The sequence below is a fragment of the Apis florea genome, unplaced genomic scaffold (assembly GCF_048593485.1).
Source record: "Apis florea isolate Af1SG1 unplaced genomic scaffold, ASM4859348v1 contig_3370_pilon, whole genome shotgun sequence".
In the NCBI taxonomy this organism is placed as follows: domain Eukaryota; kingdom Metazoa; phylum Arthropoda; class Insecta; order Hymenoptera; family Apidae; genus Apis; species Apis florea.
This window is the reverse complement of record NW_028256747.1, coordinates 110,035-136,279: the sequence shown is the minus strand read 5'-3', so window position 1 is coordinate 136,279 and position 26,245 is coordinate 110,035. Positions and strand designations below refer to the sequence as shown.

The 26,245-nt window shown below is 40.4% G+C and overlaps 2 protein-coding genes across 13 annotated transcripts; one reads left to right on the top strand and one right to left on the bottom strand.

Annotated features, from left to right (window-relative positions):
- Nucleotides 1-21: 21 nt before the first annotated feature.
- LOC100870209 (uncharacterized) lies at nt 22-5,330 on the top strand. Of its 3 annotated transcripts, XM_086912285.1 has the most exons (6): nt 22-439; nt 739-973; nt 1,037-1,173; nt 1,260-1,362; nt 4,271-4,704; nt 4,760-5,330. In XM_086912285.1, exons 1-6 carry the CDS (start codon nt 260-262, stop codon nt 4,970-4,972), a joined length of 1,302 nt encoding a protein of 433 aa, XP_086768411.1. In that variant the 5' UTR covers nt 22-259; the 3' UTR covers nt 4,973-5,330. The 3 variants fall into 3 exon arrangements, with proteins under 3 accessions (XP_086768411.1, XP_086768410.1, XP_086768412.1); XM_086912284.1 differs by having other exon boundaries at nt 33-439; nt 739-1,173; XM_086912286.1 differs by lacking the exons at nt 4,271-4,704; nt 4,760-5,330 and adding an exon at nt 2,304-3,818 and having other exon boundaries at nt 35-439; nt 739-1,173.
- Nucleotides 5,331-5,403: 73 nt separating this feature from the next.
- ninaC (STKc_myosinIII_N_like and MYSc_Myo21 domain-containing protein ninaC) lies at nt 5,404-26,184 on the bottom strand. Of its 10 annotated transcripts, none has more exons than XR_015293365.1 (24): nt 26,087-26,184; nt 20,152-20,379; nt 19,830-20,011; nt 17,985-18,089; nt 15,188-15,576; nt 15,010-15,100; nt 14,844-14,939; nt 14,576-14,761; nt 14,229-14,417; nt 13,761-13,960; nt 13,261-13,601; nt 12,974-13,184; nt 12,752-12,893; nt 12,182-12,640; nt 11,703-11,992; nt 11,346-11,608; nt 11,077-11,151; nt 10,705-10,886; nt 10,372-10,568; nt 9,858-9,958; nt 8,955-9,084; nt 8,566-8,792; nt 8,373-8,463; nt 5,404-8,252 (listed from the first exon to the last, which is right to left on the bottom strand). XR_015293365.1 is itself a non-coding variant. In XM_086912276.1 (24 exons), exons 2-24 carry the CDS (start codon nt 20,357-20,359, stop codon nt 7,920-7,922), a joined length of 4,773 nt encoding a protein of 1,590 aa, XP_086768402.1. In that variant the 5' UTR covers nt 20,360-20,379; nt 26,087-26,184; the 3' UTR covers nt 5,404-7,919. The 10 variants fall into 10 exon arrangements, 8 of the variants coding, with proteins under 8 accessions (XP_086768402.1, XP_086768403.1, XP_086768405.1 ...); XM_086912276.1 differs by having other exon boundaries at nt 8,955-9,169; XM_086912277.1 differs by having other exon boundaries at nt 8,590-8,792; nt 8,955-9,169.
- Nucleotides 26,185-26,245: the final 61 nt, after the last annotated feature.

Sequence of the window (26,245 nt, the reverse complement as noted above, 5' to 3'; positions counted from 1 at the left end):
ATTCAATAAAGTATGGCAGCCATATTGACTATGTACTCCCAACCCAGTACCAAGGATGTTTGTGCGTGCCTGGCACCACTGCTGTTACATCGCGGTCGTTGTCGTCGTCAACGTCGTCGTTTTCGTTGTTATTTCTATTATCGTCGTCAACGTTGTTCCTATCGTTGAATAATTTCGTTGACGTGCAAATATATCTATCGAACGATTCACAACAACAAAAAACAACATTCTAACAAAATCGAAAATTTCTATCTGCGAGATGTCAAATCAAATATGTCTAAAATGGAACAGTTTTTTAAACAATATCGCCACGAGTTTCGAAAGTCTTTGGGAGGAAGAAGGTTTAGTAGATGTGACATTGGCAAGTGATGGACAGTGTCTTACAGCTCATAAAGTGATTCTCTCAGCAAGTAGTCCTTTTTTCAAAAAAGTTTTTCAGGTTGGTTTTCTATAGTTTTCTATACTTCATGATTTGGTCGAAGTTTTGACAGTTGTTCCATTATTGGAAATAGTTCATTATTAGCTTCTTTAATCAATAACATTCAAGGAAGAAATTCTTCAAACAATAATCGTACAAATTTGAGGTTAGCCTACTTTGAACAATACGTGTCATATTTTGAATTTGTCGTCCTTCATTGCCACGTGATTTCGATCATATTCGAATTATGCATATATATATATATATATATAGTTTAATAAAAAATATTGCCTAAAAAATTTTTTCTTCAATATTTATAGACAAATCCCTGTCAACATCCAGTTATAATACTCCAAGATGTGCACTTCAGTGAACTAGAAGCTTTACTTATATTTATATACAAAGGAGAAGTAAATATTGAACAAAAAAATTTGCCAGCACTTTTAAAAGCTGCAGAAACATTACAAATTCGTGGTCTATCGGGAGGAGATATATTTGCTAAAGAATCTTATAAAAGATTAGTAGAATTGGAACAGGCAGTAGAAGAAGGAACAGGTAGTAAAGAAGAAACTCCAAAGAAAAAACAAAAATTGAACAAACATCAAAATTCTATATTAGAAACAGCACTGACACCTAAAGTATCTCAAGCAGAAAGCACAGATGAGTCTACAACTAGTGAACAAGGTGGTAAAGAAGGAGATTATTTATTGCAAAAAAATATACAAAATCCAATCTATCAACGTTTAGAAATGAAGGTTAATTATTATATTAATTCAAAATTTTTTATGTGATATTCGTTTAATGAAACATATGATATAAATTTAATTTATGATATTTTCAGATAGAACCATTAGAAACTGTGTTGGAAGATTCTCAAAAACAATCATCAACGGACAAAGATCCAGCAGAAAGATTAGATACCGGACAACTTGAAGGAAATCAAGGTTAGTAATATTTTGAAAATTATACAATATTGCTTTATAAAAAATAATAGAAAATATGATCATACGCATGTTACTGTTAGAGAATATGTTGCAGAATATGTTATCTTATAGCAATTTATGTATATTTTGATGTTTCATTTTTACATATATATCTTTTGTTGCATCATATCTTATATTTGATGAGATAATTTAGAGAGAGAGAGAAAAAAAATAATTGATTACATATATAAATATTTCATTAGATATATATATGATTTATTATGATTAATATCGCAAAAAGTTATATAAAGTTATGTATGATTTATTTGATCGATAAAAATTACCTATTACATTTGTCTAAAAATTTCATCTAAATTAGATTGCATATTAGGTGCGTATTAGCTTTCGACGCTTTCTCATATTGAGTTGAATTAGTTTTGATTGCCACTTCTGTTTTATTTACATTGGCACAACACATATTTCTTTCATTTCTTTTTATTTCGTTCGATGTTACAAGCAAACTCATAAAGGAAATGGAAACGTGTGTAGATAGTAAGTAAATATGCGAATAAATTTAAAAAAAAATACGATCGGAGAAACTAGAGGTCAAGGCGATGGATAATATTTAGTTATCTAGTTCGATAGGTGATTAAGTATTGAACAAGGTTTCGTTTAGTATTTTATTAAATGTAAAAAAAAAAAAAAAAAAAAAAAAAAAAAGTCCTGGCTTCTAGTCTCACTCGGAAATGTGATCTAGATTTTTTTGTGTTTTATATTTATGCGTAAAAATATCTGTGCATGCGTGGCGAAGAAGAGAAAGGGAATGATAACGCGATCGATCGTTTAACAACGAGCATTAAACGAATCTAGTCGAATTTGCTTAATTGTTCGGTACGCTGCAATTCACGCGTAAGGGGGATCCTCCGTGTCTAAAGCAGGCTGTGCTCTGATGTGTGTGGCAGGATCTGGGAACAGTCCTGCTGAAGATATTTCCGGTTTATCTGGGTTATCCGGCCTAACTGGATTCTCGGACGTGAAGCCACTGCTATACGCGTATCAACAACTACCTTACGCCGATCTTCTGCCGAGTCCGGAGATAATCTCAACGTGGGCATCCTCTCGACCGATGGATCATTTGGCCTGTGACCTTATGAAGATCCTTTTTACTCCGGAGGAGAGGATTCTCTGTAACGTAAATGGCAAGATGGGAAAGCAACAATTCGATAGTAACAAAATACATTTGATAAGAGAAGTTCTGTTGCACTTTAGTGGTATTGCACCCAACAGCGTCGAATGGGAGGAAACGTGGAAAAATTGCGTAACTAAAATCGATACTAGCAATAGGGGCTTGAAAAGGTATCTATTCCAAAGGCGGTCGGTTTACACTCAATGACTAGGGCGTTTCAGGTCAGGCGTAAAACGGAAACGTTTTCACTGGCTAGAATAAAGTGTGATTTTTCTCGCTGATTCGTCGTTTCGATTCTCTTAAGATCACTTAGGATCGTTTTAGATCGCCTTGAAAGTTTCCGTATTCTTTCTTTTTTCAAAAAGGGATACGAGTAGGTGGAGCGAGAAAATTCAGAGAAAATACAGTAGAACGTGTTCAAAAAAAGAGATTAGAGGAACGGAAAATATTCTTAGGCATGGTCCAACTATTTATACGCTTCACGTTTGCTTTCATCAGGCATGATGATCGAGTAATTAATTCGAATATATTTTGTTAAGAAATCAATTTTTTTTTCTTTTTTTTTTTTTTTACTGCTCGTTTCATTGTTGACGAAGATTTATTTCATGACTGAAGGAAAATCGATCGATTTTTTTTCGATTCGATTCGATTCCATTGATTCTTTTCGTCCTCGTGCAATGTAACATTCCATCCATTTATTAATTTACGCAGATTCGCACTCTCGCCGTAGACGATCTGTATAACACCTATTAAACGTATCGTATCATAAGAACTCCATCCGCGGAGTTTCTTATACACGAAGGCAAGATTACACGCGTTACTGTACGCGTATAGATGGATCTATAAGTGTGCGTTTACCGATGTACGTACTTGTTATATACGATATGCGCGAGAATAATCACGTCTCGCATTATTGACGACTTTAGAAGAAGAGAAATACGTGTTACGATGTAACGATGAGAGTAGTAATATAAAAATATATGCTTATACGTTATTTAAGGCGTTCAATATACCGTGACGAGACCTCACGCGAACGATTCGCAGCTATCGATGGCACATCATCTTTTTCTACCTTTTACGGTCGAACGGTATAAACGAATCTGATTTTCGCGATTTTTGCCACAATTTTGTTTCTCTCGTTTGATCTCGCAAAAAAACAAAAAAAAAAAACAAAAAAAAAAAGGTACGAAACGCTTCGAGTTGACTGTTACTATTTAAACCTGTGCGATTGTAGACAAAATACACACATACACACAAATGACTGGTTGCAAATAAACCTATTTTACATTTTTAATTGTCTCATCATTTCCCGACATTCCGTTATCCTCTGTCCATGCACACCGTATGCATGGATTATTCAATTTTCAATTTCATATTTTAATAATATGCGCATATTCGACGAAACACATTTATTCACAATAAAATTTTGAAGAAAAGGATAAAGCGTAATCATAAGAAGAACGAACGTTCTTCGACGTTCTGCAAAGTTCATCAAGTTTCCATTTTGATTTCATTTCATTCGAACTTTATCCTCCAAAGAATTATTCCATTTCTTTCAAAGAAAAGGAAAAAGGAGGGGGGGGGGGGAAGATCCCGACGATGAATCGACAATCTCCTTACTCAATCTCATTCCTTTTAACTGGTTTTACCGAAGATAAGCGAATAAAATGAAAAAAAAAAAAAAAAAAAAAAAGAAAAGAAAAGGAAGAAAAATTTGAAGTCGCGGACTGGAATTACTTGCAGGATCATCGAAGCCGAATGTAACCGTAATCGCCGATGCACGAGAGGCCTCGACCCCTTCGCCCGAGTCGGAAACACACGCGAGATTTCCAATTGGCCTCGATCGAACACCACCTTGGAATACGACATATCGACACAACGACGAGCTTTACTCGCCCAATTATTCGAATTCGGAATCGATGCCCGACCAACAGGAATCCATGAACATTCTCGTGGAACGGAATGCGAGAGTTCTTCGTTCCGTTTTTCCCACTTGTCCGGGGGCAGCTAACAATTCGGAATTCTCGGAGGAGACAGTGAAGGGTGGTGCCACGGCGTATCCACCATTTCCGTGTCCGTTTTGCGACAGGGCGTACACAAGTTGGGGTTTTCGACGAAGGCACATCAAAGCCGTCCACACCATTTCACCATCTTTAAACTGTAAATGGTGCTTACAGGTATGCGCGTAACGATTGTCATATAAAAAGGATATAAAAGAAACGTTTCTTTCAGGTTCTTCCTACGCATGCGGCTTGGAGAAGTCACGTAATATTAGCGCACAATCTGTCGGCAAGCGACGCGCATAACGGTCTCCTGATTTTGGAGGAGGCTCACATGGTTTTACAAATTGCCCGCCCTACCAGGTTGGACACTTTAGTTAATATAATTAAACAGAATTCCCAACAGAACAACAATCAAGATAATTCACAATCGGAGAAAAATTGAATCGTCGTTGTATACGACACAGCGTGCGAAACGATTCGTAATCGTAAAAATTTTGTTGTCGATGAAGATTTTTACAAGGAGAATCAGGAAAAATTTATATATTTTTTTCTTCTTAATTTTCTAATATTCTCATTTTCGGAGAATAGATAAAATATTTTTTACAGAACGAACAATCGTCTTGATCGGCGATAATTGTTTTTCTTTTACAATATTATTTTTTATATATTGTATATAACTGCTTTTATAATCATTATTTGATGATGATGGCCAGTATCACGCTTCGTGGCGTAAAAAGTATTTTTATTGCTTTATCCATTTGGATTTTTGTAAAAAGAAATAAATAAACACGTTTAACGTATGACGAAGCATTCTTATTTTTGTTGAAGTTGAAAATTTGTGTTATATCAAAAATTAAAAAAAAAAAAAAATCTCTTTTTCAAATTTTTTATTGCTTAAAATGTACTTATATATATAGTGCATCAGTCGATATTTTTATAAATATTTATATACTTTGTAAAAGTGACGGGAGTTTCGTGCTGTGCAAATAGAATCGATATTGTGCAAGGTGCATTTTTTTTTCTTTTTTATAATAATTCGATTCTTTTAATAATAAATGAACATCGTGAAGTACAATAAAAGAAATTCAAATATAAACTTTTAAATACATTCCTCATCAAAGAGATAGGCTAGGCGTGCTATTTTCAATCTCTCAATGACGCGTGTAATATTTTACGAATAATATCAAAACATTGAGAGAGTTCAGAATATGCATTTCGTTGGAAATATCATAAAGCTTAGCGTGTAACAAAAGAGATCGTTTTATTTTAAGTACAAAATGATAGCACATGTATAATAACAATATGTACATTATTCAATAATGTATGATATATTCCTTCTTGTGTTCTATCATTTTTATTATACGATCTGGTATCGATATTCATAGAAAGATTTTGTATATAAATTACAAATGGGATTTAAAATATCCCATTCATAAACAATAACGTTTTTTTTTTTCAATTCGTATACTTTTCTTGTATAAATCGCGAACAAGCAATTTTCAATAATAATTAAAAGATCAAGAAAGCGTACGAAAGGCTGTCTTGATGCATATATGATGCATATAGCTACATTATCTCGTTGAAAAATATAATCAGATCTAGAAATGCGTTCTGATTTCTATTGGACACTGTATTCGTTCTTCCATTAATGAATTTGATATTTGTCTTGTCGTAATAATCGATATCGGCTCAAACCGATTACGTTGCCTCCTTCTATTTCGTTCTTCTAAACGATATGAAAATGATATGAAAGCTAACATCGAAAGCCCGAATTATCAAATTTTTTTTAAAATCTTGGAATAGTATTCTTTTCCATTTTTTCTTCAAATGCTTTTTTTTTTTTTTTTTTTGAAGTAAAACCTAGACGTTCTACTTTACGCTTCGTCGTTAACGAAGATTTTTTTTTTACTTTTAGTCTCTTAATATTTTTGGAACATGATTATAGAACATTTCGACGAAACACTAATGCCACTAATTACACGCATTTTTCCATTATTTGCTTTGTTGTTGCTTGTCAACAACGAATTGAAAGCTTACACTCAAAATTATTATCTCTTATTATCTCGCATATTTTTCTTTTTGCCATAATAAAAAAAAAACATTTTTTAAGAAATTGTATATTATTTTATTACTTATTTTAATTCTAATTCTAAAATCTGATTTTTTTTTTTCGGATTCGTTTAATTTTTTCCGCGTCCTTATATATAGTTTTATAAATTTTGAATAATATTATACTGTAATCTTTATTTATTGATGGATTTATGAATACGGAATAGTAAGCAATTTCTAAACGTATTAACAGAGTGTGCTATCATTTCGGTATGATTTTTCTTTGATATTTACAAAATCTTACTATATTATGACTTATTCCCGTCGAATCGCATATTTTTATTTTACTCCTAATGTTTCGATATTATTCATCATAAATGGAAAATGGATATTTCATCAGTCGTTGAGAAATTAAAGATAGCGCATCTGTGCTATCCTTTTAACGAGGAGTGTAAATGTTTAATTTGAAATAAGTATTTTTTAAATGTTTAATTCCTCTGTGTGGATTAATCCTTCTTAAGTGCACTGACTTAATATTAATTAAGCAGTTTCTTGTTATTATTATCATTATCATTATCATTATCATCATCATTATTATCATTATCATAATTATTATCATTATCATTATCATTATTAGTATTATTGTTATTGTTATTATAATTATTTGTGGTGTAACAATGCAAATATCTGTGTGTATATGATTTTAACAAGAATATCTGTATGCTGTATATGGCCAATATAAAAATAACCGTTCAACAATTGTACAATTGGGCAAAGGAATATCGCTAACTGTTGAAGAAGACAAACAGGCACGCTGAGGAACGAATCGCTCGATGAAAATCATTGTACATTGGACAAAAATTCCGACGTCACCGTCTCGCCCGAGGCGAGAATGAAAATTTATAAAAGAAGCTTACACGACGAAACGTTACAAACGATACAACATCTTGTCTCTACGTAAAAAGAGAAACAAAGAAAAGCATTAAAAAAATATATACGTATGTACATATTTGTGGATTAAAAAAATTTCCTTTCCGAGTCAGCAACATTGGTGTATCAATTGGTTATCAATCTTTTCAAATCATACGTACTCCTCGTACATTTGTTACCATCGGGACAGCTACAAGTATCTTGCGGGCTTCTCAATTTTTTTTTTTCCTTTTTTTTCTTTTTTTTTTCTTTTTTTTTCTCGCGATATCAGCAATTCCAGGATCGGTCCAGTTTTTGCTTCGGTGGTGGTTTTTTCTTTTTTTTTCTTTTTTTTTTTTTTTTTTTTTGTTTCGATTATACATAGCAAGCATTTTCTCGTCCTTTTTGGACTCGAATTTTTTTTTTTTTTTTTACAACTCGGCCACGTAACCCTCGATAACGATTCCCGGTGCGATCTCCGCGGTCACGCTTTCCGAGGACACGTTACCCCGTCCACCGACGCCCGATCGATCCTCACCCCAGGCACCCTCTTTCCCGTATTTCTCAGACATTCGGACCATTTCGTTGGGGCTCCACTCGAGAGAATCTCTACGACTACCTCCGCTTTTGTACACGACGTTCGACTCGCTCTCGCGATTTCCACGATATCCCGTGGTTGGCAGTGGTGACGGTGAATGAGAATGACTCTCGAAGACGGAGGGACGCTTCAACGATGCTCGATAAGGCGTTTTTCTCAACATTGCCTGTTCGAATCAACGAATCGAGCAGGTTAATTTTTCTCTTAATACACTCGTATCTTCCTAAATATCTCCCACACTTTTGTAATGGATTTTTTCTTTTTTTTTTTTTTTTTTATTACTTACCTGAAAGTTGAACGGCGGTTCATCGCTGTCCTCGTTACCGTCATAGTTATCTCTACGACCTATCATTTGCAATTCTTGAATCGGATTGATACTGAAATAGAAAGATGTAAAACGACAAAAATGAAGAAGAAAAAAAAAAGAGGCGAAGGTTTAATTTCATATTATAAATTGTCTTAAATATCGAAGGTTTAACTTTTTACTGATAGCGTGATCGAACCGATTAGGATTGCCGCTACTCTTGCTAGTTTTATTTTCGTATTCCCAATTATAGGTAGCAGTATCTACGTTGCTTTTACTTCGAATATTCGAGCTATAATTGTCACTGCTACGTATGAGGGGTGGCTGATGCGGTTGATTGAACGGTACAGGTGGAGGCGGTGCGTGTTTTCTAGAGCGTATCGATCCGATATTATCGTAATTCTGAAAAAAGAGAGATGGTCAGACAGATAGAACGTAACGCAAATATGCGTAACGAATATAAATAATAACGATATATATGTGTATATATATATATATATAAGAAAGAGAATGAAAAATTAAGAAAGTAATTAATTAATTTAATCTATGGTTACTGAAATTTACTGAGCGAGGATTATGAGCGTTAGCGGGTGGTACGGGAGTAATGCTTCTTGAAGCGTATTGATATCCTGAGTCATCCATTCTGGCCTGGGACAACGCATCGGGTGGACATCGGATCGAAACATTCGGATCTCTGGAAAACGGAGTGTCGATCAGATCTTGTCCCTCGGTGTTCGAATGTACACGATGTGGCGAGTTCGTCGTTTGAACTTCAACGTCTGAAAAATGCAGAGCAATTTTGGATGGAGAGTAAATTCTCTCCGAAAAAAAGCTCAGGCAATCGCGGTATCTTATTTTTCGTTTATTTTATCTTTGCACATTGTATTCATTATTATTATTATTATTATTATTATTATCATTATCATCATCATCATTATTATTATTATTGTTGTTGTTGTTATCATCATCACCATCATCATCATCATCATCATTATTATTATTATTATCATTATTATTATTATTATTATCGTAAAACGCGACAATTGATCGGTTGTTGTAAAAAACGACGGAAAAGTTTTAAAGTTTCTTAATTTAATTAATTGAACGTGTCAATAAACTTACGACTGAAAGAGAAATTGAATTGATGAAAAGAGTTAGACAGAGCAAACTGCATACACAGAATGATACGATAGTATTATCGTTTTATTTTAACGAGAGAGGAAATTATGAACGGAAACAGAAGAAGAACGATATGCACTCTGTGTGCGCAGTCGATGAACTTAACGCAAGGTTAAGAATAATAAAAAAAAAAAAAAAAAAAAAAAAAAAAAAGTAGAATGATAATTGAAATGTACGAAAAAGATGTGAGAAAAAAAAAAATTCCGTTCTCGAGTGGATAAAGATGACGAGTTATCGACGTTATCTATCGATCCACCTCGATTGGACGAAACAAAATGTGATAGGCACCTTTGGTACGACTGTTCCTGGTGGCCCAAGGCACTGTATGTCTTTGTAATGGCGCGTCCCAAGCTTCGTGCTCTTCGTCAGATGCCAATGACGACGCGTATCTGCGAGAACGTGATCTTCAGTCCACAAAACTTCAAAGAGTTTTTAAGCGGCTCTTATGTTGAGATAGAGACGGCACACACAATGAAAGACGAAAAATAATGACAAAACAGCACATTTATAAAAAGAAAGCACAACGCGAAAGCGCGTGGTGAAACAAAAACTTTTGTTACTTAGCGACAAAAAACTTTTGTCGTTTGTATTGTTTTTTTTTTCTTTTTTTTCTTTTTTTTGTCGAATTTCTTGCACGCGATCAAAACACAGAAAACTATACAATATAAAACTACACACGAACACGATCAATGATAAATGATATCTAATGAAAGGACAATTGACGCTAATTTTATCCGAACAATTTTCTAAAAAAACAGGAGGAAAGGAAAATTGGGAGGAGAATAACATAAAATCGACTCACCCAACGTTTTTCATTCCTTTATTTGGATAAGTAAATGGTAACTCGGAATAAAAGTTGAAAGGTAACTTGTGCACTTCGGGTGGTCTCGTTTGGCCTAAGTACGCGGATGGCGAAACATTAGTATTTACTTTATCTATGGATATCCCATTATTCGTCGTCGCGAGAGATACTACTATCGCTTGATTGAACAGATGCACCTGTTTAAAATAATTTTAAACGATGAAATTTTAAGTTAAAAAGCTACACACATACACATATATATATATATACATATACATGAAACTTATTAACTTCTTTTAATAGAAAGATAGAAAAATATAGAGACTCGTTTACTTGTTGCGAAAATTGCACGAGGTCTTGATACCGGGCTGCACGGTACCGTAGAAGAACTTGAAACATGCTCTTCGATCTCCATTTGCTGCTGTAAAACTTCATCATATCTATCATTTGCATACTCATCTTCTCCTTCGTTAAACGAGGCTTCATCTCCGCCCTCACTAAATGTCCCCTGTACACTATTTTTCATACAACATATTACAATTAATCATATATAATATTTGAAGAATCGAGAATGAACAATGAAAAGTGAATTATACGAACGACAATGAAAACTATTAGGCTCGTAAAAAAAAAAACTTCCCCCCCCCCTCTCCCCCTCCCCCGCTCATTCACACACATCTTATTCATATCTATATATTGTCCTACCTTTCTGAACAACTACAGCTGCCTCTTCTTCCGTTAGCTCCACCGCACTCTTTTCCTTTATAGACGCTTTCTTCACTGAAACAATACCCGTTAAATTTCTTGTCATAAAAAAAAAAAAAAAAAAAAAAAAAAAAGTACGAGCCTCTCAAAAAACAAAAAGAAGAAAAAGAAAAAAAACAACAACAACAAGAAGAAACAAAAGATGTGGAAAAACGATGAATCGGCTCGCATCTAATTATTGCGCTTCTCTTGCCTATCAATTTACCTACCAGGTTCCTTTTTTATATTGGACGTGATCTTCGACGCCATGTTTTTGCGCGCCAAGAAGGATCTCATCATGCATTGAACCTTTATTATTTTTTTCACTTGTGTCTCGTACAAGCGCGAAAGATATTCCTCGTTGTAATATTTCAAAAATACTTTAGTTTTTCCAATTATCCAACCTTCCAATTTTAACCTGATCAACAGCAATCGACAATTGTCTTTATTTATTTCTACGGTTTCGTCGAAATCGAACGCCAAGAATTGATATCTAATCGTGAAAGGGTTTTCTTTCAGTTTAGTTCAGTTTAATTCGTAAAAAAATCGAAATCTATATATTTCGTGGGTAGATACAAATTAATTACCTTCGAATAAATTCTGGAAAACTTATTCTATGGGGATAACCATATTGCCTGGCTTTGGCAGTGTCAAGAACTGCCAACGCTCTGATCTGTTGTCTAACGACCTCTCGATAAAACCCACGAGGCGTCCCTTCGAGATCCGATCTTATGCATCTGATGAAATGCATACCACCACTTCCGCCTCCTATCGAGAGATTCTTAAGGATTTCAAGGCTGGTGGATTTAAAGGTAGCCGCGCACGTTCTCATTTTCCGTATCTGGGAGAATTGGCCTCGGGATGTGGTGTTAAATCTCTGTTCATAAAATAACAATCGCCAAATCACAAGTTTTCTTCAATTTCAATTTCTTTTTTTTTTTTTTTTCCATTTCCTCAGAAGATCGTCGATCTATCATTTCTTTCATTTTTTTTTTTTTTTATGAAATGGCAAAAACTGAAATTATTATTATTATTATTATTATTATTATTATTAAGCGAATCTCACCCTTAGTTTCGATTCCTGCATAAGCGCGCCCCATTTGCCCTTGTTCGTCTTCTTTTCCTCAATTTTCGAATGTTCATCGATTATGGTCAAATTGCCAGACTTGGTCAGTTTGTTCGTGAACATTTCTTTCACGGCTCCGATGGCCGATTGCCTCAAAGTTTCGATCATTTCGGGAGGGAGAAAGTCACGATTCTTCTCGGCAATCTCGCTAGCGTCGTAGACCAATTTCCCTGTGTAATGAGCGACGGTAAATTCATGGGAACTCACCACTTTTACGTAAACGTTGCCTGCTCGATTTTGTATTTTGCTTATCACGTGCGTATAATCAAGCATGTTTTTCGACGCTTCATCGATTATGCTGAATAAACCTCTGTCTTTGCCCATTAGATTGTCTATCGCATTTTTGTTGTCGTAAAAGTGTAAACGTTGCATAGGTATGGCCTCCTCTTCTTGCTCTTGCTACGGATCAACATTTTTGATAGAAGGGGAGGGGGAAAAAAAAAAAAAAAAAAGAAATCTCATTCACGATAAAATTTATTTTACCGTAAAAAAAAAAAAAAAAGATCTTACCATTTCCCAAGCGAACACCCTTTGATTGTAATAACACTGCATCTGTTCGTTCATGGTGTTCACCACCAACTGTTCCAGTCGATTCACCGCAAAACATTCGAATCCAAAGAGATCCATCACGTTAATCGCATATTTGTCACCGCTAAAACACCGCATTTGTTTCAGGTAATTCCATTATTTTGTTCATTAATTTCGTTAATAATTGCAACACGCGAAACTTACAATAGGGAACGCGTCAATGTAAATTTCACGTTGATAGTGTTTACCATCCAGTCGACCAATCGTTGATATATCGTATTAGCTAATACATCCCTCGCCTCTTTCGCTTCTTCGTAAGTGTGCCTCTTACGTACCGCGTTTCCATTCACGATCATGCAATAATTAAGCAACGCCCAACTAAATTTCTTCTCATCTAAATTAAGCAGCTCGGCGACTGGAATAAGAGGATTGAGAGTTAATAATAATTACAGAGTTTACAGACGAAGAATCGGAACATCAAATTTCTTTACCTTTGTTAGCCGCGTCGTTATTGTCCATATCAGCCTCTCCATTATTGTCTTCGATGAAACGAATTTCTCCTAGAATCAAAATGGCTGCCAATACTTTCCAGATCATTTCGCAATGCTCCTCCATCTCCAAGATCTTCAGATCTTCCTTAAGCTCCTCAAACTTGGCCACATTCCCGCGTGGATCATTTCGAACTTTGAACGATCGCTTTCTTTCAGTCCCCTTCTCGCTTATTCTCAGATACCTCATCCGTCTTCCCGGTGGTAGATGATAATGCTTCAACTTATTTACGGCGTCCATACCGTCGTAAAAGTAGTACAACACGTGAAAATTCGATTGATTTCTGTCGAGAAGATATACGAGAGCATGATTACCATCGTGTTCGATCGAATTAAATCCTACGATTTATACGATCATTTTATCGTATAAAATCGCAAAATCTCGAATATACGATTTAAATTATCGCAGCAGTTCCGATTGAATAACAGAGGCCGATCTTAACCTGTCGCGCGTAGAAACTCGCCATTTTTCCAACTGATACAACCAAAATATGCCGCCGGAGGCTTTCCCGGACGTTCCGTACGTGGTTTGCACTTGAAGCAGGCATCTGGTCGAATTAGGATTTAAAGGTGTGGCAGCATTGCTGAAAGCTTGAATCATTTTAATCGCTTTTATAAATCTCCCTCCAATATCTTGTAAACTCTGAAATCAAACGAGCAAAAATGTGATATTGATTTCCTTTTTCACTCGAAATAGCGAAGATCGCGATCTGCTTCGACGAGCATATTTTAATCAAATTTCAACGCACACGACGTTCTACTAAATCTATCGAAAAATTTTTTTTTCTCCCTCGAATTAAAAGAATCGAATTGCTGGAAAAAGTAAACTTGAAAACTTTTAGAACAATACTCGTTGATATCGTTCCTTTACGCTAATCGATAATGCTAATCGATAATCGACGATCACTTACTTTCCCTAAATACATCAGATGTCGAATCAGATGCATCATATTAGTCGTCTTTCCCGAATTACTCTCGCCTGCCAGTAGAATATGTTGAGCCTCGTTGTTGTGCATCACATCTTGATAAGCGCTATCCGCTACGGAATATATATGAGGCGCGTTATCCGACCGCGATTTGAATTGATATTTTGTGTGAAACTGCAATCAACGAAAGAGAGAGAGAGAGAGAGAGAGTTAAATTTATTAGCTGGTAATTTCGTGTCAAAGAATAAACCGGCCAAAAGTTATTAAAAATTCGTCGTTAATACGTATTAATCAAAAAAAAAAAAAATTTATTCTATATAAATAACCCTTACATCGGATCCATAAATGTCCTGTTGCTCGTTCGGATTCAAAATTAAAAGTATATCGCCGATAAAACTGTGGTAATAGCCTTGCCGCAATCTTTCGTGCAATTCGTCCAGGATCGCGTCTTCCGTGAGCGTTTCGAGCGCGGCCAGATCTTCCATGAACATAGGCTCCAGAGGATCGGTCTGGTGAGTCTGAATCGGCGAGTGACAAAGTTAAGGTAAGTAAAGCAACGAGCAACACGTTATTTACGTTCACTTTAAAACCTTTTTTTACCTTCAGGAAACCCTTTCGAACTAATATTTCCAATTTTCTTTCCTGTTTACCTTTCTCACACGCGTCCATCATCAATATCTTGATCTCTTTCGTTAGCTGGAAATATTATTTATTGTCACATATTGTGTTATTTTATCTCGCCCTTTTCTTTTTCGCTCAAATTTACCAGGAAATCGTTATCGGGTAACTCCGCCAAGAAAGGATGTTCGATTATTTCCCCCATGAACGGTCTATTTTCAGGATTCTTCTCGAGGCATCTGAAAGAAGAGCGAGATCGACACGCGTCGATCTGAATATACTCGAGTAATAAAATAAAATCACGATCGAATCACCAAGAAACTTACTCGGAAATGAAATCGTTGAAATTTTGGGACCAATTGGACGGTCTGTTCAAAGTCGGGGGAGGATTTCGTATTATTTGGAACAGCGCCCTGGTAGGGTGCATATCTTGAAACGGCGGCTTTCCATCGGCCAACTCGATCGCCGTGATTCCGATAGCCCAGACATCCGCTCTGTTTCCGTATCCCTCCGAGTTATTCCCTTTGCTTATGGCGACCTCCGGTGCCATCCAACTCGGCGATCCCACGCAAGTGTACCTTTTTCCTATTTCAGCCTGGCACGTTCTCGACAGGCCGAAATCGACCAACTTTATCTCTCCCTCTTTGGTGAGTAATATATTACTGCCACGGATGTCACGGTGCATCACGTTGTTCTCGTTCAGATAAATCATCGCCTGGGAAGGGGATAATAATTCTGTCAGACGATCCGAAGGAACGATCGAGCGCAAAAGTTAGAGGAAAAAGATCGAATCTTCGTCCCTCGATCGAATATCTTTTCGTTCGATTTCTCCTTTCGTTCTTGCGAAACGCGATTTCGTCGGGAGGGTAGACACCGGTACCTCGTTCTTCGCGAGCATTTATTTCGCGTGTAATTTGCCGGCATTAAACGTCAACGTGGCCTGATTTACCGCACGAGCGACCGTGGACGAATCGCTACTGGGCCCATGGAACACGTACCAACGCGAACAAGAAGGCGACGTCCGAGGAGAAGAAGAAGGGGGTTGCGTGCACTTTACGAGAAAGGATGGTAAGACGAGCAAAGAGAGACAAAGAAAGGGGGAAGAAGGAACGAGGAACGCAGGAAATCTCGCGTGCGTGGATGGCGTATAAGAAAAAAATTATTCTCCAAGCATCGTTTGCTTAACTACTTGAAAATCCAACTACTTACTACTACTTCTCCTAGATTGGATCGTTCGAAATCGATCGATCGATGCTACGCAAAAGCGTAAAATGACTTTCCTCTCTCTCTCTCTCTCTCTCTCTCTCTCTCTCTCTTCGTTATATCGTTATACAATTTATATATATATATATATATATATATATATATATAGTTTTATTCACATTCAACACTAGTTTCGATCCATCCATCCATCCATCCATCCATCATCTATTCGTTCCTTTCGACGAATAACAATGAAGGAAGGAATGAACGTTCGGATTTCGGATTCGATTGCGATATCGATCCAAGATATAGGAAGTGGTTACAGATCGAGCGAGCGAATTCGTCGAGGTCGCGAGGTATCAGGTTCACGAAGTTCTCACGGCGGAGATAATTGGCAGAACCCATCGATTTTACGCGGTCCCGATGTTTTTGCAGAGAAACCGAGCCGCGAGCCGCGACCGCGTATAACCGGAGCGGAGAGGAAACGAGCGCGCCGATTCGAAACGGAAACGCGCGTTTTACCCTCGGCGCCGATCAGGTTGCACCAGTTTGACGCGTAAATGACACCCGTTCACTCTCCGTTCACTGTCCAGAATTTTTTTTTTTTTCTAATCGTTTCCTCGCCTTTATTCCGTTTCCGCGGACCACTACGCTCTCCTTTCCTCCCCGCGGTAGCCGCCACGAAATCACGCCTCCTACGTTATCAAGCTAAATTATATTCCGTGGGGGGGGGGAGGGAGGGAATTGCGGAACATTATCCCCATTGTGAATCCCTTTCAAAATTACACACGGCTCCGTCCACAGCTCGCCGTGTGTCGCGGTGACTCTCCTCCGCGATTACTCCTCTCGTTCCACGCGTCATTCCTCGCGGAGCGGTAAGATCCCATACGTTTCTACCGACGGAGATCTCCCTGCTCCGTTGTCCTTGACTGTAACACACGAATACCTGGTGCACACGAGCCGAGAAGAGAAGAATGGGACGGAAATCTTGATCTCCGCTCGATGCATCCGAAGAGAGAGAGAGAGAGAGAGAAGAGAGAGGAGGGAGGGGGGAGGGGAGGGAGAAGGGGGGAACGAGCGGGCAGCCTTTCATTTGCGAGCAGGTTAATTAGCGAGCTATCTCGCCTGTCTTATTTGTAATTTATAGAACGCGGCCCATTGACGCGCGTCTCTCGCGATCCTTCGCGTTCTCCTGCTCTTGCACGTAAATACGCGAAGAAGCGCGGATTTAGAGAGACCAGCTCTCCTTTCATCGATCGACGCAACACGTTCGAATCGTGTCGAAACGAAACGAATCAATCCTCGTTTCCCTTTGTCCGTTTTTATTATCCCTACCTCTTCTTTTTCCTTCATTTTTTATTTTTCTTATCTCGCGATTTCACGATTTCAACGAATCTACCAGGTCGTTTCGATTAATTGTTCTCTCTTAGAAATAGAGGCAGAATAGTCGCCTCTTCCTCGCTGGTCTTTCGTATAAGACGCGTGTTTTTCTTTCTTTTTTTTTTTTTTTCCTTTTTTCTAAGAAAAGTAAAAAGTTAAGCTGTTTCCGTAAATTCTTTTCCTCAGAATTTGTTATTGATCGAACACGATGCTTGGAAAAATATTTGTTTGATTGAGTTTCTGAATTATAACAATAATTCTCTTTGTTCATTTGCGACGCCTATGCCTCGCATGCATATAACACTTGGTACGCTCGAAACGAAAAGGATCGGATACAATTTGATTTGTAATTGTCTTCGACCATTACCAGCTACCCGGTGTCGTCGCTTTTATAGCCTCGCATAAATAACGTTTATTGCGGACTTAAACGGCGAATGCAACGGCAGAATCGCGGTTAATATCAAGAAATTGCAGCAGTTTCCAACCTTTTATCGAGCTCCATTTTAAATCTGCTCAATCTCGCATTACCTGAAAATTTACCTGAATCACTTCCCTCAGGATGAAGCCTATGTGCTCTTCCCGCATTTTCTTGTTCATGGCTAGAAGGCCGTGCACGAGATCCATCACTGTTCCACCGTCGCAAAGCTACGAATTGAATAATAAAAACGAAAACGATTGTTAGATAAAAAATTGTACAAACATAGAGAATACAATAACACGAGATAATAAAGAAAGAGACAAACAATATGTTAAATTTAAAAGCGTAGCAGCAACAACTTCTGATTCTGAAACTATTCGAATACATATCGACGATGGTAGCACGATTCGATTTTTACAATCGAATCGAGACGCGATTCGACCGCAAAATCACTCCGTTGTGTTTATTCTTAAAATTATATCGCAATCGCGGCTTAAGAAAGCAATCTTCGATTTGCGTCGCCGCATCGTACTTGAGTCGTACTTTCGCGTTGAGCGAATAGCTTACTTCATCCGCGAAATTGCGGAAGCAATTTAAATCGACTACTTTCGAGACGAAGTTTAATTTTCCGAGTGATTTTACGTAATTGCTCGCGATCTCGATACTCGAGGCTCGATATTAACGGTTTCGACTTCTCTCTAATGTAACCTCTAACGTAACCCTGGCACGGATCGAAGCAGAGAAAATGCTTATAAACGCTTCTAAACACCCGTTTACATCTTAATCTAATAATAAATTTTATTTCGGTATATTCCGCCTCTGCCCGCGGTTTCTTGCTCATCCGACGAATCCAGATGGAGACGAGTATTATTTAGTCGTATACGATACGAGCTTCAAACGAAACGATGCTGTTCTTTCGGTACCAAAATTTTCATCCACGATATAAGACTAAGATTAATATATATATATATATATGTGTGTGTATGCATAGCCGTGATCGATGATAAATCTTAACTGCATTATGTCGTTATACTCTTTTCCGTTCGTCGATTCTGAACTGGCCTTCTCGAATTTTAATTCGAGGAACAGAGATCGACTCGCAAATTCGTTCGTCCGTGTCCAGTTCTGAATTCTTCTGCTCATCTCTTTTCTCGATTGTCGAGACGCGTGCACAATCCACCTAACGTATTCCACCATCCTATTATTCTCTATTCTCTATCGTCCCGAGAATTTCATCCCGAGAAATATTCGTTCGAACATAACGGCGAGCAATATCGGATATTCGGCATCACGGTTCGAGCGAAAAAGAAAAGAAAACGGGACGTCGCTGTCGGTATTGGTATTTAGGGGGCATGAAAGATCGTACGTGAACGCGCGTAGTATGCGTTAAATCGAATATCGACGGTTTGCTCGAGATAAGTAATAATATTTCGGGCGCACCGAGGAGGTCCACCCGTAAATTAGGGCCGCGACGTGCCAGGGCTCACCTGCGTACACGAACGAGTTTAATGATTGTTTAATGGCCGCGCGTGTCGTAAATTATCCGTGTATTCGACCGTCTCAAATGCTTGAAATTGCCTCCGGGTCCTGGCATGGGTAGTACGTACACCAACTCTTCCATCGCCGTTGTCTTCCGTTTTTTTCTCTCTTTATTCCCCCCATCCATCTCCCCCCACCCACCCTCGTGCCGTGTGTCTGTTCGCGGTCTCCGCTTCTATTCTTTCTCTCTTTTCCTTTTTTTCTCCCCCACCCCTCTTTCTTTTTCTCCGAAGAATTACGATGTTAAAGGAGTGGCAGTTTCACAGTTTCACAACGCTATCTCGAGATCGATGCTCGAACGCGATAAAGATGCTTAGAGCCGAATACGAACGTGTAATAACGTCCGATATCCCGATGATGGGATTCGAGACTAAGGTTAACGGGTCGAGATAAGTTTCGATTCGTTCGATTCGTCGTTACCTCCTTACCTCCATCACGAACCATATTTGATCGTATTCGGTCTTCTTTCCGGATCTTCTGCGATATATACCATAGAAATCCGGCAGATTCGGATGAGACGTGTAATCTCGAAGAATTCTGTACTCCTCGAGGATCATGGATTCCGATTCGGGAGTGAGCTTTTGCACCTTCACCGCGACTCTTTTGTTATCTGAGAATCAGAAGAACGATAAAGCGTGAACGATGGATGGAATGAAAAAAAAAAAAAAAAAGAAAAGAAAAAAAGATACGCGTCGAGTTTAGAAAAGAATAGATCGAATGAAGAAATTAAGCAAGAGTAAAAGAGTATACCGGCTTGTCGATCGATCGCCTCGTAAACGTCACTGCATACACCAGAACCTATGCAATCTCTGAGTAGGTAACGTTTTCCAGGATCCTGTATGCTGTCCAATCGTTGCACGGCGGATCTTCCTCGATCGTTAAAATCCTCTTCCCTGTTTTCTCTTCGTCTCCGTTGTTCTCTCGTACCTCTGTCGCCGTATCCGCCGTAATCGCTCATTTTCGCCTCGTTTCTCTACTCTGAAACAAGTTCGGGCGAAAAAGAGAATCGCTCTTGTTCGTTCTCGAAATACTCGATTAAACGAGATGAAAACGCGTGAGGGGAGAAAAGAAGAGATCTTTCTCTCTGTCTTTTTTTTTCCTTCTTCCTTTTTTTTTTTTTTATTGCGGAACGAACGAACGATTACGCGATCGAAACGCGAACAAGAAGAAAGGGGAACGATTTTATTGTAGAGAGCAGAGAGAGAGAGAGAGAGAGAGAGAGAGAGAGAGAGAGAGAGAGAGAACAAAACGAAAAAAGGAAGAAAGCAAGGAAATAAAAGAGAAAAGAGAGAAAAAAAAAGAAAGGGGGGAAGAAGAAGAAAAAAAATAAAATTTAAACGATTCCCGATCGAGTTGCGCGAAGCGAAAAAAAAACCTGTGTGGGCCCCCTCCCCCCCTCCCCTCTGTTCATCATGCATCCTCCGATGCATGGAAACAGAAGCACGACAAAAAGTTCATTAATTTTGTTCTCGTTTTCACGAGTTAGGAGTGCTCGTCGATGCAACGGTGGAGGAAGTGGTTCGCCGTCGCGTACCTCTTCACACTCACGGGAAAGCGGGGCCGACCCGTGGTGCCCCTTTCCATCTGTTCGAACGACGAGAGAATGACTCTTCGAACGAAGAGAGAAACGCTCTACAGATTTTTTACGAGAGGCCAGGTTCGGCCGGTCGAGGGTTTCACGGCGCATCGGCACAAAGGTGAGTGCTAATTATATTCTTTCTCGAGTGCCGCGTGAACGAGTGGTAATCGCTAATTAGTAGCTCGCTTCCTGAAAACCTTCCACCGCTAAAGGGAGGAAAAACTAAAGTTGCGTCAGGAATTCGAAAAGGTATCATTTCAGTTCGATTCGGGGTCGGAAATCATCGCGTAACTTTTCTTTTTCTTCTTCTTCTTCTTCTTCTTTTTTTTTTCTCTCTTCTGCTACATTTTTACTACTACTACTACTACTACTACTATTACTTTTTTCTTTCTTTCTTTCATTCTCGAGCTCTCTCGAATATTTTACAACACGAATACAACACGATACAACAGTTGTCGGTACAGTTGTACCCGATTCGTTAATCGCGCATACGACACAACGTACAACGTAAGCAGATGTGTTGGTGGTAGGTTGGTAGAACTTGCGGGTTTTCTCCGTTTGATTTTCGTTCGTCGTCGTACGGACGAGGAAATGAATGAATTTTCGTTTCTTTCGCATACGAGATTACGAGCCACGATCGATGTAGTCCGTCGTCGTCACGAGGACACGAGGCGGGAAAATCTTGGAGAGCCATCTCCAAGGAGAAAAAACCCCGGTGAAAAACGGTTGTGAATCAATTCGTGGAAACGCGAACGGTCTAACTGTTTCACCATTCGCATCCTTGTCCGGTACTTGTAGGGCTGCGGGAACGGCAATGGATAATACACATCCCATTTATCGGATTTTACGGATTGCGTAAGAGTATTTAATGGGCTACGCGAGTCCGTGGTTGGCTCGCTTAGCTGCTTTGCCAAAGACTCGATCGATCGATGCGGTTTCACTTTTTTTTTTCTTTCTTTCTTTCTTTCTTTTCTTTTCTTTTTTTTTCCTCTTTACTCCATTCCTGCTCGATCTATTATATTCCCTTTACCTCCCATATGCGCCCATTATCTTGCGGGGGCAGTTGATAAGCTTCGTTGACACGAAACTGCCATCGGGAATATCTACGTTATTGGATCATTAGTCGTAGCTGCGTAATCCCCTCGTCGAATTCATTAGCGGTGTTGCCAAGGTAATAAGTCGCCGTTTAGCGACATTTTGCACTCTCGAAACGGTGAAGTTGAACGCGTTCAAGTTGAAGTGAGATTTCGAGACGATTCGAGGCGAGAGGCAGAGCTTTCTCTCTTTGCCAAAGAGTGCAACAGATTCGGCAAAGAGATCCATCCATCACGATGGTAACCGTGGTAAAAATCTCCCGTGTTTGTTTCCCGCTTCGAATCGTGGAAATGGAAAGGCGGAGGGAAAAGGAAAAGAGGAGGAGGAGGAGGGAGGGGGAGGGAGGACAGAGGAGGATTGCATCGCAGGAGAGGAAACAGAGAGAGAGAGAGAGAGAGAGGAGAGAGAGAGAGAGAGAGAGGTGTGGGATGGGAGGGCGAGTAACGAGAGGAGTTTCGCGTCGTTAACCAATTCATTTATTCCCGGTGGGTCGGCGCTCGTCCGGCATAATCCGTCGATTTGTCGGCGCGGCGTGTCTCGTGTAATGCTGCTTCTTGCCGCTTCTTGCCGCTTGTAATCGAAGAGGGAAAGGGAAAGGGAGAAAGGGCAAGGGAGAGAAAGAGGAAGAGAAAAAGGGAGGAGAGGGAGGGAGGAGGAGGAGGCGAGATCGGAGCGAGAAGACGACGCGTCACTGACTATATGTGAACGAACAGACGTAAGAAACTCGGGTTGAGGTCCACACGGATGTCCACACGAGATCGTTCCGATCGTTTCTCCTCGTATGCGATACGATACGTACGTACGTTATTCCTCGGCTTCCTCGCACTTTTCTCAACCTCTCTCCCTCCCTCCCACTCTCTCTCTCTCCTTGTCCTCGTGTTCATGCTCGTTCCTTTTCCTGGTTGCAGCGGACGTGGAGCAGGCAGGCAGGCAGGCAGGCAGCCAGCGGTGCAGGTTTATCGGTACGACAGGGCGTTAAATTATTGATGCCCGACCGCGCGTCGCGAGAAGACGAACGAGAAGAAAGGTGGCGAGGTAAGGACGGGTCCCGTGATTTCAGAAAAAGCTTTCCGTGCCACTCGGCTCCGGATCGTTTCTTTATATCTCCATCCTCGTCCCCGCGATACGCGTCCTCTCTCTTCTCTTCGACCGAGGCCGTGGCCGATCGCGAACCTGTGCAGGCCTCCCGAGCTCTTTAAAAGGGAACGAGGGTGGGGACGAAACGCTCGTTGTGGGAAAGTTTCAACCACGGACGTGACCGTTCGGTCAAATCGAAAATCGGCCTTTTTCGATCATCGCCCACCTCTCTCCACCGCTCTCTCCATCGTTTCGAGTCGCGCGCGTCCACCTCCACCCCCCTTTGCTCCCAAACGAGTACGATAACGCTAGTTGTGGATGGACGAAGCGAGAAACGAAAGAAACGTTCGAGGGGTTCTCCAAAAGGGTTTACTCTCGCGCTCTCCGAAACGAAAAGAGAGTGCTGTGTGGGAAAGTTGTGATATTCGTCGTTCGATCGAGGAAGGTCCCCTGCTACACCGGCGGAATGTTAGCACCGCGAATCCCTGGGAAGAAGGGAGCAACGCCGGTAGTGGCAGTGGACGAAGAAGAAGAAGAAGAGGAGGAGGAGGAGGAGGAGGAGGTGAAGGAGGAGGAAGAAAAAGAGAATGCGCAGAAGCCGAAAACGATCGGCAGCCGACCGGTTCGGACCGGTTGAAAAGGGTTCGACACTCCTTTCGCCGGAAAGTACGGTAAACTGGTGACAAGTGGCTCGTTCTCTCGCTTTTCTGTTCCTCGCCCCCCATCTCCACACACTCTCGACGTGTCTTTAAACGCGACGCGTCTCCGCCTTCCTAAAAACTTGGAAAAACTAGTCAAATCAACGAATCCCTCTCGATTCGGCGATCGATCCTCCCTATCTATCGTTCGCTATCTCACGCCGCGCCGTGCCGCGCCGCCTCGTTCCTCGTGGAAAAACTGGTGTGTCGGTCCGATATCGAGAGAGAGAGATCGCTTGTCGATCGATCGTGCACAGTGGATGGATCTCGTGTCTCGGTGGTTGGCGGACACGCCGCGTTTTCCTCGTCGGGCACGAGGCCCCCCCGTTCTTGCCCTCCAATCTCTCTCTCCTTCCCTCCTTCCGCTCTACCTTTTACAGACACTCCAAGATCGATCCTTTCGGCAGATAACGCGTCTACCTCTTTGAGATTCCGAGGCGGAGGTGTCGCTGTTCTCGCGATCGACCGATCCTCCACCAAAGATCGTTATTTCCGTCAGGGGGTTAATCGATACCGGGAATCTCGTCTCCTTTCTTCTTCTTCTTCCTCGAACCTCATGCAACATTTAACTTTCCGCAACATATTCTCCTCTCTCGCGGCTCTTGCCGATTCCCTCCCTCCTCCTCTCTTTCCTCCACTCTCGGCTCTTGTCTTACCACCTTACCTGTGTATCCCTCTTGTCTTGTCTCTTTCTCCCTCCTGCTCCTCCCCCCTCCCTCCCTCCCTCCCTCTCATCTCTCTCTCTCTCTCTCTCTCTCTCTCTCATGTATTCGTACTCCTTCTCCTCGTACTCCTCGTTGAAATTACCGATACGTCGGTAATTCCAACTATCGCGTGTCCGTCTTTGTCATTCTTGCTCGAGCGAACAAGTTGGTCGATCCGAGACGACACCTGGGCTGGATTTACCTTCCTTCACGGCAAGTGTCGCCGTGATGGAACCGCTACGAGACGAGGGACGCTCTTCCCCAACCGATTGTGCGCGCTTCCTCCTTCCTCTGCCCTCCGATTCTCCCTCTGTATTTACGGATTTCTCTCCCCCTTTTTCCCGGCATCCTGGCAAAACATTCAGAAACACATGTTCCGCCACCTTGAGAGACGCACCGTGGAACGTAAAGCACCTCGCATATACACCTTCCCTTTTTCCACCTCTTTTTTTCTCTCTCTCCTCCTCCTCCTCCTCCTCCTCCTGCTCTTGCATCTTCCTCGCGTACGTACTCCTTCGATTCTTTCCTCCTTTCTTCACATCTCGGTGACTCCTCTTCTTCTTCTTCTTCTTCTTCTTCTTCGTTGCCTCCCTCTTTATTCCGTCGAGCGAAACTTGTTAATTGCGGCATTATTCGCGATCCGAAAACGATAATGGTGTCTCGGGAGCGAGCCTCGCGATCTTGTGGCATCCCGGGGGGATTCGTTCGCGCTAATGCGCCTTCTCTCGGGATAAATATCGTGAAATTCTTCACTTGTTCGTTCGCTCGATCGTTTTCCAAATTGGGATTAAGTCGATTCTTCGATTAAACGCGGTGGTACGGAAAGAAAGAAAGAAAGAAAGAAAAAAAGAAAGAATCATCGACCGGTTAAAATTATTCGATCGAATATTCTCGAACGCGTAAGAATTTTCCAAGGTCGGAAGCTAAGGAGGCGACAGAAGGGAATCTTTGGAGAGAGAGAGAGAGAGAGAGAGAGAGAGAGAGAGAGAGAGAGAGAGAGAGAGAGAGAGAGAGAGAGAGAGAGAGAGAGAGAGAGAGAGAGAGAGAGAGAGAGAGAGAGAGAGAGAGAGAGAGAGAGAGAGAGAGAGAGAGAGAGAGAGAGAGAGAGAGAGAGAGAGAGAGAGAGAGAGAAAGAGAGAGAGAAAAAAAGAAAGTGAAAAATCAGCCGAATATATATAATATACACACACATAAAAGACGCGAGACGCGAATATAAAAACAATTATATTTCGAATAATCGGTGGAAAACCGCGGTCGTATATTATATCGTCGAGTCGAATCGATCGTGATCGATCGTGTCGATTCATCCATATTCACACAGGCTGTACGCACGAATGATCGTCTCGACGACTCGTCGGTGATTCTTCCGTCATTGGTTTCCCAAGAGTCGACGACGGGTTAGAGAGGGACTTAGCCTGTATATGGTCTAGCGGCGGACGAAACGAAGGGTTTTCACGCAAGGTGCAAAACACTTACTCGTAAGGGACAAGTAACAGAGGGGTGCTCTTATCGTGGCTCGCGATGAAACTCACCTCTAATTAAAACGTCTGGCAGGTTGTGCAGGCCCTGCGGCGTCCACCCTCGCAATGCTCGTGTGCCGGAGTAAGAGCCGAGCTCTACGACGCTCGTACAGGGCGGTAGTCACGATTGCGTCGAAGGGGTACTGCTGGGGAGGGGTGCTTGGCTTCCAT